The following is a 12,202-nucleotide window of genomic DNA, read 5'->3' on the forward strand; positions in this document are numbered from 1 at the left end:
GCGACCGTAGCAGTCGCGCGGTTCCGGACTGCGCGCCTAGAACCGCGAGACCACCGCGGCCGGCAGATGACCAATCATTCGCATTTTATTTTCTGTAACATATTTCCAAAAATTCGCATCTCACCTGTCATTGTAAAGACGTCGTCAATTCTGGCCCCTTCAATCGATTTCATTCTGAGAATGCTCCTGTAGCACGGTATGACAAGAGAGTTCCTTATCTTAACTCCCTCAGTTCAGGAAGTCCACATCTCACCCTAGACATGAGCTTTCAGAAACACCTCAACTGTTACATTTAGAGACAGAATTAAAGATCCCTTTTTTTACAGAAAATCAGCTGCTAACTTCTTTTTGTCGTTGCAGTCTTTAGTGATTAGAGTTCCTTGACAAATAAATGAGTTCAACATGTAGTGCATATCTGATATGCACTTCATCTTCAAGTTGATCTTCTTTGTTGTAGACCAATACTTTTGTTTTTTACTTTCGTACTTTGATCAAACGTTCTTCACGTATAACTCTTAGTAAGGTTTCCTCTATTTCAGGTAAAGCAGCTCTATCATCTACTTATCTCAGGATATCTACGAAAATAGTTCTAATTCTGTGCCTTTTTAATGTTTCCACCCATCGTATCGTTGCGATCGAAACTGTGGACCGTTATCCGAAATAACACTTTCACATGACCTTCCTGTGTCAAGAAATCCCTCTCGAATGCTTTCGAAACAGTCACTGCTGTTGCTTTGCGCACTGGCGTGCGTTTCACGTATTTCCGTAACAGCAAAACCGTAACAAAAACCTTTTTTTGAGCTGGGGAGGGACCTAGAAGGTCGCAGAACGCGAGCTGCTTTGATTTCTTCACAATAGTCGGAAACAGGTGGCTGCATCCGTTGTATCGAGGGTTTATCCTTTTGGCATTCCTTACACTTCGCCAACACCTTCCTAATCCTTTCATTATTGTATCGAGGTATAAATTTCTTTCAGTTTTCCGAGTGCGTCATATAGATCATAATCATCATCATCATCATCATTTAAGACTGATTATGCCTTTCAGCGTTCAGTCTGGAGCATAGCCTCCCTTATACAGTTCCTCCATGATCCCCTGTTCAGTGCTAACATTGGTGCCTCTTCTGATGTTAAACCTATTACTTCAAAATCATTCTTAACCGAATCCAGGTACCTTCTCCTCGGTCTGCCCCGACTCCTCCTACCCTCTACTGCTGAATCCATGAGTCTCTTGGGTCACCTTGCTTCTCCCATGCGTGTAACATGACCCCACCATCTAAGCCTGTTCGCCCTGACTGCTACATCTATAGAGTTCATTCCCAGTTTTTCTTTGATTTCCTCATTGTGGACACCCTCCTGCCATTGTTCCCATCTACTAGTACCTGCAATCATCCTAGCTACTTTCATATCCGTAACCTCAACCTTGTTGATAAGGTAACCTGAATCCACCCAGCTTTCGCTCCCATACAACAAAGTTGGTCGAAAGATTGAACGGTGCACAGATAACTTAGTCTTGGTACTGACTTCCTTCTTGCAGAAGAGAGTAGATCGTAGCTGAGCGCTCACTGCATTAGCTTTGCTACACCTCGCTTCTAGTTCTTTCACTATGTTGCCATCCTGTGAGAATATGCATCCTAAGTACTTGAAACCGTCCACCTGTTCTAACTTTGTTCCTCCTATTTGGCACTCAATCTGTTTATATTTCTTTCCCACTGACATTACTTTCGTTTTGGAGATGCTAATCTTCATACCATAGTCCTTACATTTCTGATCTAGCTCTGAAATATTACTTTGCAAACTTTCAATCTAATCTGCCATCACAACTAAGTCATCCGCATATGCAAGACTGCTTATTTTGTGTTCACCTATCTTAATCTCACCCAGCCAGTCTATTGTTTTCAACATATGATCCATAAATAATATGAACAACAGTGGAGACAGGTTGCAGCCTTGTCTTACCCCCGAAACTACTCTGGACCATGAACTCAATTTACCGTCAACTCCAACTGCTGCCTGACTATCCATGTAAAGACCTTTAATTGCTTGCAAAAGTTTGCCTCCTATTCCATAATCTTGTAGAACAGACAATAACTTCCTCCTAGGAACCCGGTCATATGCCTTTTCTAGATCTATAAAGCATAGATACAATTCCCTGTTCCACTCATAACACTTCTCCATTATTTGCCGTAAGCTAAAGATCTGGTCCTGACAACCTCTAAGAGGCCTAAACCCACACTGATTTTCATCCAATTGGTCCTCAACTAATACTCGCACTTTCCTTTCAACAATACCTGCGAAGATTTTACCCACAACGCTGATTAAAGAGATACCTCTGTAGTTGTTACAATCTTTTCTGTTCCCATGTTTAAAGATTGGTGTGATTACTGCTTTTGTCCAGTCTGATGGAACCTGTCCCGACTCCCAGGCCATTTCAATTATCCTCTGTAGCCATTTAAGACCTGACATTCCACTGTATTCATCTAGATTTATTAAAAATTGTTCATGACACTGTTATTTAATCTTTGTGAACGTCCATCGATGCGAAGCAAATCGTGCCAGATTACTTCTTATTTGACACGTGGCTGTGTGCGGCGCTCTGTAGCACAGCGAGTACGAGTACGTATGCAAATGACAGCTCCGTGCGGTTAACACGAGAATAGCGGTGCTAGGGCACGGGGACAAAGGACCGCTGGTGGCGCGACTTGCGAACAAAGGGCGCCAACCGACAGCCGGCCGATCAAAGGAGCTCGCTACGAATATCGGAATTAGCAAGCGTCCATGCACCATTGTTATGCCAGGAAACGGACGCCCTATTCAGAATGAGGGACGAAACGCACTCCGCAATGAACAAACGGATCCGGCCACAAGCAATTCCGTTACAGAGATTTGAGCCTAAAGTGCACGCTATCCTTTCTTTGGATGCTATAGAATTTCAGAAAATAGAATACTGTATTTCTCTGATTTATTTTCTTCGAAAATTTCTCATAGTATATTTTGTCCGTACGCTATAACCATAGAATTTAAGTACCAAGTTCCCTAAAAACATGTACCTTGTTCCGGAAATACGTCCTTCGACAGTTTTCTCGGGCTGCAACAATAGTGGAGACTTCCTGTCTTCAAAATGACACCTTTGGACCAAACCCAAACTATTTTCAGCAGATGCTGTCCAACAGCATGTAAATATTAGGAAGAAAAGTCACATTTGAAAACCACTGAGCGCTTCTATTGAAACAGAAATTTATTCATTGTCAGTGTCGGTCAATCAGTTTTCATCAGGCAACAAACAACTACTGGGATTAACCTTTATATTATGTTGGTACTGTGGTGACTGATTGAAACTGATAGTGAAAAAGAGGTATATTTCATCGGCCGTTCTTGGTGGCTCTTTGTCTAAACCCAAAGCTCTAGTTTACGAATTTCAACCTTTGCCCTGCGCCCAGTTCACTGGCAACAACCAGCCAACCTACACCAACTAACCTCACAAAGAATATACTCAAAAAAGATACACAAGTGCCAATCTCGCGATCTAACTGCGCCTCAGCCAAGCATCAGTAAATGAACTCTACAGTGTCCATGACGTCACGGTAACTTGGTCCTCTCAAGTGACTGTGACGTCGACAGACAGCGACGTATAAGTGTTGTGGATGATGTGTATTGCGAATTCACAATGCGCTAAAGGCGCTGCACCTTGTCTTCCCATCTGCAGACTGTCTCGAATGGTTCGCGAAATAAAATGGGTGCATTTTTTAGGTGACCCATGCTGGGTGCTTGGCGTTCGCAGACAGCGTTGATTATCTCAAAGCGTTCAGCCCTTTTTTGTTTAATTATTGGCTTTCAGAACGTGCCCATATAGCCAAATCAACACAGGAAATGCTATAGTACAGTTGGTAATTTGTGGTAAGATCTTATGGAACCTAACTGCTTAGGTCATCGGTTCCTAAGCTTACACACTACTTAAACTAACACTATGGACAACACACACACACACACACACACACACACACCCATGCCCGAGGGAGGATTCGAACCTCCGATGGGACAGCCGCGCCGACCTTGACAAGACGCCCTAGACCGCGCGGTTACACTGCGCGGCAGTACAGTTGGTTTTGACAATATATGGTCGACGTCATTTTCAGTTGCACCCTTGTACGACGTAATACAGGAAACAAAGCACTGATTCGAAATAAATAAGATTTACAATCAGATATACGGAAACGTGTAAGAAAGACGAAAATGGAACTTTGGATACACCGTCGTAGTATACTACAAAAATCTACTGGTAACACAGTAAGAAATCGTAAATAGCCGATGGTAAACATGTGGGATACTCCCAATTCAGTCAACACTAATGACTATATAACAATGAAATATTCTTTGTAAGTCTTGTGAGAATCGTTCCAAAAGTTGCGGATAGAGAATTCAATATCTTGCAAGTCTGTTAGTACCATCTAGAAAGAGAAGGAGAATAGTTTACAACAACCAGGGTTGTGTATACAGCCAAACGTATAGATAAAACAACAGTGATGAACGGCAGCTACCTCTAAATGTAGAAAAATGTAAGTTAACGCAGATGTGTAGGAAAAACAAACCCTATTGTTCGGAAACAGCGTTAGTAGTTTCCTGCTTGACACAGATAAAACAACAACGATGAATGGCAGCTACCTCTAATATAGAAGAATGTAAGTTAACGCAGATATATGGGAAAAACAAACCCCGTAATGTTCGGATACAGCATTAGTAGTGTCCCACTTGACACAGACACGTCATTTAAATATCTGGGTCTAACACAGCAAAGCGATAATGAAATGGAACGAGAATGTGAGGACTATGGTGGGGAATGAGAATGGTCAACATCGGTTTATTGAGAGAATTTTAGGAAAGTGTGGTTCATCTGTAACGAGACCGCATATAGGACTGTGGTGGGACCTATTCTTAAGTACTGCTCGAGCGCTTGGGATCCGTACCAGGTCAGATTAAAGCAGGATATCGAAGTAATTCAAGGGCGAGCTGATAGATTTGTTACCGGTAGGTTCGAAAACGCGTAAGTGTTGCTGAGCTGCTTCGGGAACTCAAATCGCTGGAGGAAAGGCAGCGTTCTTTCCAAGGAATAGTATTGAGAAAATTTAGAGAACCAGCATTTCAGGGTGACTGCAGAACGATCCTACTACCGCCAGCATAAGTTACGCGTAAAAACGGAGGCATACATACAGTCATTTTTCCTTGGCTCTATTCGCGATTGGAACAGGAAAGGAAATGATTAGTAGTGGTACAGGGAACCCTCCGCCACGAGCCGTACGGTGCCTTGGGAAGTATTCTGTGTAGCCCTAGATGTACACTCACACATGTATTCGTAGGAGGTACATAGTGACATACATTTGCAAGTTGAGTGGTCCATTTCCTGCAGAGTAGCACGTGGGGATATAGGCAGTTAACTGACTTTTGGTCTTCCCCCTGCCATATAAGTACCAGGAGCACTGTATTAGCAGTGCATGGAGCTATACACTGAGGAGGCCCCAGCGAGCACGCAGAAGTGCCACAACACGACGTGGCATGGACTCGATTAATGTCTGAAGTAGTGCTGGAGGGAACTGACACCATGAATCCTACAGGGCTGTCCATAAATCCGTAAGAGTACGAGAGGGTGGAGCTCTCTTCCGAACAGCTCGTTGCAAGGAATCCCAGACATGCTCAATGATGTTCATGTCTGTGAGGTTTAAACTCATAAGTGTTCCTGGAGCTACTCTGTACCAATTCTGAATATGTAGAGTGTCTCATTGTCCTGCTGGAATTGCCCAAGTTCGTCGGAATGCACAATGGACAACATTGGATGCTGTTGACCGTACATATCACCTGTCAGAGTCGTAACTAGACGTATCAGGGCTCCCATATCACTCCAACTGCACACGCCCCACACCATTACAGGGCCTCCACCAGCTTGAACAGTCCCCAGCTGACACGCAAGGTCCGTGGATTCATCAAGTTGTCTCGTCCGACCAGGAAACAAGTTTCCAGTCATCAACAGTCTAATGTCAGTGTTGACGGGCCAGCCGGCCGCTGTGGCCGAGTGTTTCTAGGCGCTTCAGTCCGGAACCGCGCGACTGCTGCGGTCGCAGGTTCGAATCCTGCCTCGGGCATGGATGTGTGTGATGTTCTTAGGTTAGTTAGGTTTAAGTACTTCTGAGTTCTAAGGCAGTGATGACCTCAGATGTCCCATAATGCTCAGAGCCATTTGAACCATTTTGTTGACGGGCCCAGGCGAGGCGTAAAGCTTTGTGTCGTGCAGTTATCAGGGGTACACGAGTGGGCCTTCGGCTCCGAAAGCCGATATCGATGGTGGTTCGTTGAAGGTTCGCACATTGACACTTGTTGAAGGGCCAGCATTAAAATCTGCAGCAGTTTCCGGAAGGGTTTAAAAAAAATGGTTCAAATGGCTCTGAGCACCATGGGACTTAACATCTACGGTCATCAGTCCCCTTTACTAAGAACTACTTAATCCTAACTAACCTAAGGACATCACACACATCCATGCCCGAGGCAGGATTCGAACCTGCGACCGTAGCAGTCGCGCGGCTCCGGACTGAGCGCCTAGAACCGCTAGACCACCGCGGCCGGCGGAAGGGTTTCAGTTCTGTCACGTTGAACGATTCTATTTAGTCGCCGTTGGTCCCGTCCTTGCACGGTTTTTTTCCGGCCGCAGAGATGTCGAAGATTTAATATTTTACTGGATTCCTGGTATTTACGGTACGTTTGAGAAATGGTCGTACGGTAAAATTGCCACTTCATCGCTACTTCGGAGATGCTGTGTCCCATCGCCGACTATAACACCATGTTCAAACTCACTGAAATCTTGATAACCTGCCATTGTAGCAGCAGTAATCGATCAACAACTGCCCAGACACTTGTTGTCTTATATAGGCGTTGCCGACTGTGAGGTCTTGCCCACTGGTCTCATATAGGGCGCCTAAACGATGCTGCGGTCTCGGAATGCTATATAACAATTGAAGCAAATCACATTAACATTTTTATTACAAAAAAGAAGATAGACAATACTTAACTTTGTATTACAAGAACGTGTCGCAAGCGATGGGCGAGAGGCAAACAGGCAGTGTCTTTCTCTATATACTATGTCCATACAAGCAATGGATATGGATCACTAGTAACTGCTGTCCGCCACCGGTAGCTGAGTGGCCTCTGGCACGGTAGCTCAGCGTGTTCGGTCAGAGAGCTGGTTGGTCTCTGTAATGAAAAAAACTGAGTGGAAGGATCAACAAACGAACTTCAACGGGTGTCATGTGACGTCCGCAAGGACCGAACAACGATAAAAAAAAAAGAAAAATAAAAAAGAAAAATAGTGGTCAGCGCGAAAGAATGTCAATCCTCAGCGCCCGGGTTCGATTCCCGGCTGGGTCGGAGATTTTCTCCGCTCAGGGACTGGGTGTTGCGTTGTCCTAATCATCATCATTTCATCCTTATCGACGCGCAAGTCGCCGAAGTGGCGTCAAATCGAAAGACTTGCATCCGGCGAACGGTCTAGCTGTCGGGAGGCCCTAGGCACACTACATTTTTTTTACTAGTAACTGCTGTCGTAGTGCTCTCCTGCTGCCGGTCTCGTACTGTGCAGCCGAGGCTGGCAGGAGCAGCACTTATTGTTGTGGGTTGGCAAGAGAGCAACCCGGTTTACTAGAGGAAGCCGAAAGGCACGCGTTTTAGCTCACGCAGGCTGGCGTGAGGTCTGGAGCAGGACAAGGAAATTAGACTGACGTAGCTGGTGGAATACTTAACTTTAATCCAGAAATGGTGAACATCGCTCTTGACGGTACATTATTTATAATCTCAATAGTAACTGGTAATGGTGCCTTGCTAGGTCGTAGCAAATAACGTAGCTGAAGGCTATGCTAACTATCGTCTCGGCAAATGAGAGCGTATTTTGTCAGTGAACCATCGCTAGCAAAGTCGGTTGTACCACTGGGGCGAGTGCTAGGAAGTCTCTCTAGACCTGCCGTGTGGCGGCGCTCTGTCTGCAATCACTGATAGTGGCAACACGCGTGTCCGACGTATACTAACGGACCGCGGCCGATTTAAGGCTACCACCTAGCAAGTGTGGTGTCTGGCGGTGACACCACACTTACATTCTCCTCTTGTACAGGCCGTTCCTGTCGCGGTGCGGTCCCAGTCAGCGATCTATTGGCCGGCCTCGTCTCACAGCCTTCTCTGCTCTTGCGCTCTTCATCTTCGTGCCGGCGCTTGTGGTTACACAGGAACACCGACCGCATTGCCGTGTTCTGCCTGTTTACATATCTATTTGAAAACGCATGCCTATACTTTGGCGCTTCAGTGTACGTTGATGTTGGCGCGGTTGACGAACTAGTACAGTAGCTTGTAAGTTTCTATGTCGCTGAATACGAACGAGTTTTGGAGGCTGCTTGGGAACAGATGAACAAGAGCCCGGAGAGTGCTAGCAATTAGTTTTATGTGGTACGTATTACGAGGTCTAGTAGAAGTACATGGTTTGGATCTTTCTCCCCTGTGCAGACACATAGAGGAGTGGTGTGTCCCCATGATGGGGAGCGTCACTTAGCTGGTGATGATGGAGGTGTGTGTGTGTGTTGCAGTTCTGGTCGGCCTACGTGCCGTGCTCGGCGCAGCACTTGGACGCCGTGACGCTCGTGCTGGAACAGGTGGACGTCATCCGCAGGCTGGTGGAGCGCTACCCCAGGGACCTGGCCCTCGTCACCAGCGCCAGAGGTACGTTCACCGACTCTGCCCTCTATCTCAAACCGTAAGACGCTTACTACAACATGCGTGGCGATTTTGTCACACACGAGGTCAAGCTGATTCTTATACTACACAAGCATCCGAAGATCAAACATAATGCAGAAACTAGGGGGAGCAATAGCTGTAAACAACCTCAGTATTTCCTTACGAACTAGATCCTACTATACACTCAGGAAATTATTAGTTTTTTCATGAAATAATGGTTAACCATATGTCATCCATGTCGGATGTTTAGAAACTGTGAATGTTTACTGCATAAAAAGATAAAATAATTACGTGTGAGAGACACTTTTATTTTCTCCCACGACGTGTTTACGGGCTCCCATCCTCACCTTCAAAAAAAAAAATGTTCATAATGTGTGTGAAATCTTATGGGACTTAACTGCTAAGGTCATCAGTCCCTAAGCTTACACACTACTTAACCTAAATTATCCTAAGAACAAACACACACAACCCAGCCGGTACCAGCCGCACAGTCCATGACTGCAGCGCCTGAGACCGCTCGGCTAATCCCGCGCGGCATCATCCTCGTCTTCAAGTGGCTCAGTGATTTACATTACAATTTTGCTTTTTGGATGTAGCTAGCTGTCTGTTTTGAGCTCCATTCCGCTAACTATAAGATACCATTTGCATTCCTTGTAGCCGGCCGTTGTGGCCGTGCGGTTCTAAGCGCGTCAGTTTGGAACCGCGTGACCGCTACGGTCGCAGGTTCGAATCCTGCCTCGGGCATGGACGTGTGTGATGTCCTTAGGTTAGTTAGGTTTAAGTAGTTCTAAGTTCTAGGGGACTGATGACCTAAGTAGTTAAGTCCCATAGTGCTCAGAGCCATTCCTTGTAGTACTACGACGTTGGATTTACAGCTTTTGAGCAATAAATCATTTACGAGATGTTCCCACAGAAACAACAGAGGCAGTCCAGGGATTGTACAGATTCGGAAGTGATAGAGCATTACCAGATCACAGTGAGGATGAAAGGTACAAATAACTTTTATGTAAATATTAAATCTTTACACCCTCTTCGCATAAATATGTAATTATTGCAGGAAGAAAACTTATAAACCATATACCAGCATATTTATTTGGTAACACTACCGTTTCCAATGTATTACTTATTGTTTAATATTGACAATGCCAGTGTCCTACTGCGATAAAAAGTTCAAATCCGAACATATTACGAAACTAGATGTATGATGAAAGTCGCGAGCTCTTTCTTAGGTGAGTGTTGCGAGCTCTATCTTCTTATCTCGTGTTTTCTACTGAAAATCTCGTGCTTGTACTCTTGTTAACTTTACGATTACAGAGATCGCCTAAACGTTTTTTTTAATTGGTCCTGTGCACAACAGATAACGTACTTGGTCTTTCTGCTGCCACTGCTTGATCTGCTGCATTACATTATTTAACAAAAACATAAAAAAACTATTATTCATGCTGAGTGCAATGCATGTTCTGTATGGCGGCTCCTGCTGTTGCTGTTGCTGCTGCTGCTTACTACAACTACATATAATGCAAGAGAAAGGGTTTGGTCAAATCTAAACTCGATAAATGATAACCCAAACAAGTAATTCTGAAAGCGATTCTGTCTCATTCAATTAACAAAATGCTAGAAGCTCTTTGAACAATCGCTTTGTATGTAAATCTGCCTCCAGTGGCATTACAAATTAATCAAACTCTTGAGACAGACTGAAATACTTCTCAGTTAAATGCATAGTGAAACAATTCCGTGACAATTACAAAAGAAGTCAATTACAAACATCAATACTTAATCTATTCACCTAAGAATGGTTTCCCTTAAGAATTCAACTCCTATCATTATTAAAATTACCGTCTGCTGCTAGGCACATACACAAACCCTTTCCTTTAAATTAATAAGCGCGCTGCAAATTATAAAAAATATCAGCTCACTACCAGATCCTGTATCACTGCTGGCGGACACGGCAGTACGGCAGCTCGGCGACGACCCCTCGCCCAACACACGTGCGCACCACAGCAGGCGGGCTCCTACACCGCGGCCTCCTAACTACCACTAGTTAATCCGTGCGCTGCGAAGCGCGACAACAATATCTTACATTCCTGAGCTTGTGTATGCGCGCTGTAGCCAACCTTTACATCCTAAGAGAGTATTGCCAACTCTCAATGTATATATGTATGTTCACATGTTTCATGTCTCCTCCTAAATCAGTGCACCGATTTCAACCACACTTGGTACACATATCACTTACTGTCAGGAAAGAATTGCTGTGGGAGTGAGAAGCAGCTGTCTACCACAGGGGTGCGGGTGGGTGTGTGAAAGCAGTGTAGCCACGACGCAGGAATATACACATTTTATTCGTCCGGTATTTGGGATTTAACAACGCTTAGCGCCTTGCAGCAAGGGTTACATATACTTTCAAATATTTACAACACTTTTTCTCGTTGGTAGTCCCCACACAATCATGAAGGAAAAAAGTTTATCGCTTATTCATGCCATTTTAAATTGCGGGCAACTGCAGAGAAATTTCCACATTTTGAATGAAGTGATCCGCACTGGCTGCAGTATACACTTTACTAAAAGTCACACGATCGATTTCACGACTCAAGTGATTAAGATTATTTTTAACAACTGCCTTATAGTCACTCCCCATCGTTCATGTTAAATTGTAAACAAATAGGGCACTAAAACCAGTAGTCCATGTTTAAAACGGAGGAGATAGCAGAACCGCGCCACAAGAAGTAAGGCAGCAGGCAAGGAAGTATCGCTAGCTACATTTTCGCTGCTCATGCATTAAAACTGCCACATGAAGCGTGACGTTTTAGTTTATTACTTCTTTACTAATTACTGTATTCGAGACACATTTTGCAGACGGCATTCAGATATACCACTGAGTGTATCACCAAAATTATATCATTGTACGACACATAGCTAAGGTGATGCGGTATCATAAATATTGAGCTGTGTGAAAACGAAACTGCACGGGGAAATTCGCTAGAAAGTGTACAAATACATGTGAAATATGTTTAATTTATGTGAAATATATTTGACATGTGCGTACGCGTGCAAATCCACGGACAAAAAATTACTCATAAGCCTAAGGCTGTGGACTTGATTCCTTGCACCGTCTGAAAGGGGGGCGAAGTCGCGGTCGTCGGATCACACTGTATGTCTGTTGTTTGGCCGATTTAAGACGTGACTTCATTTGCCGCTGTGGGCAGTTGCCGTTTTCGGGGCACTCCCCTTCAAATTACGGTTACGTGCATGATTTCCACTCAGAAACTAGTTAAGTTGGAACCGTCAGGATCTTTCTTACAACCGCTGTTCTCATACCGTCGTTGAGATGCCCGGCTTAACCCGCAGGACAGGACAGGTAGTTTAGATTGTGGAAAGGGGCCAAAATAAGGGGCTGTCAGTTACACTTGAACATACAACTCTATTAATTAATCAAACATTACAAAAG

The 12,202-nt window shown here is 44.5% G+C and overlaps 1 protein-coding gene across 1 annotated transcript in view; it reads left to right on the forward strand.

Moving 5' to 3' along the window:
• Positions 1-12,202, forward strand: part of LOC126095023 (dipeptidase 1-like) — a 350,057-nt gene that overhangs the window by 161,565 nt on the left and 176,290 nt on the right. The window contains exon 5 of the mRNA XM_049909685.1: positions 8,610-8,742. Within this exon, the coding sequence (XP_049765642.1) occupies positions 8,610-8,742 (133 nt within the window). The remainder of the gene's footprint in view (positions 1-8,609; positions 8,743-12,202) is intronic.

This window comes from Schistocerca cancellata, chromosome 8, assembly GCF_023864275.1.
Source record: "Schistocerca cancellata isolate TAMUIC-IGC-003103 chromosome 8, iqSchCanc2.1, whole genome shotgun sequence".
Taxonomy (NCBI): domain Eukaryota; kingdom Metazoa; phylum Arthropoda; class Insecta; order Orthoptera; family Acrididae; genus Schistocerca; species Schistocerca cancellata.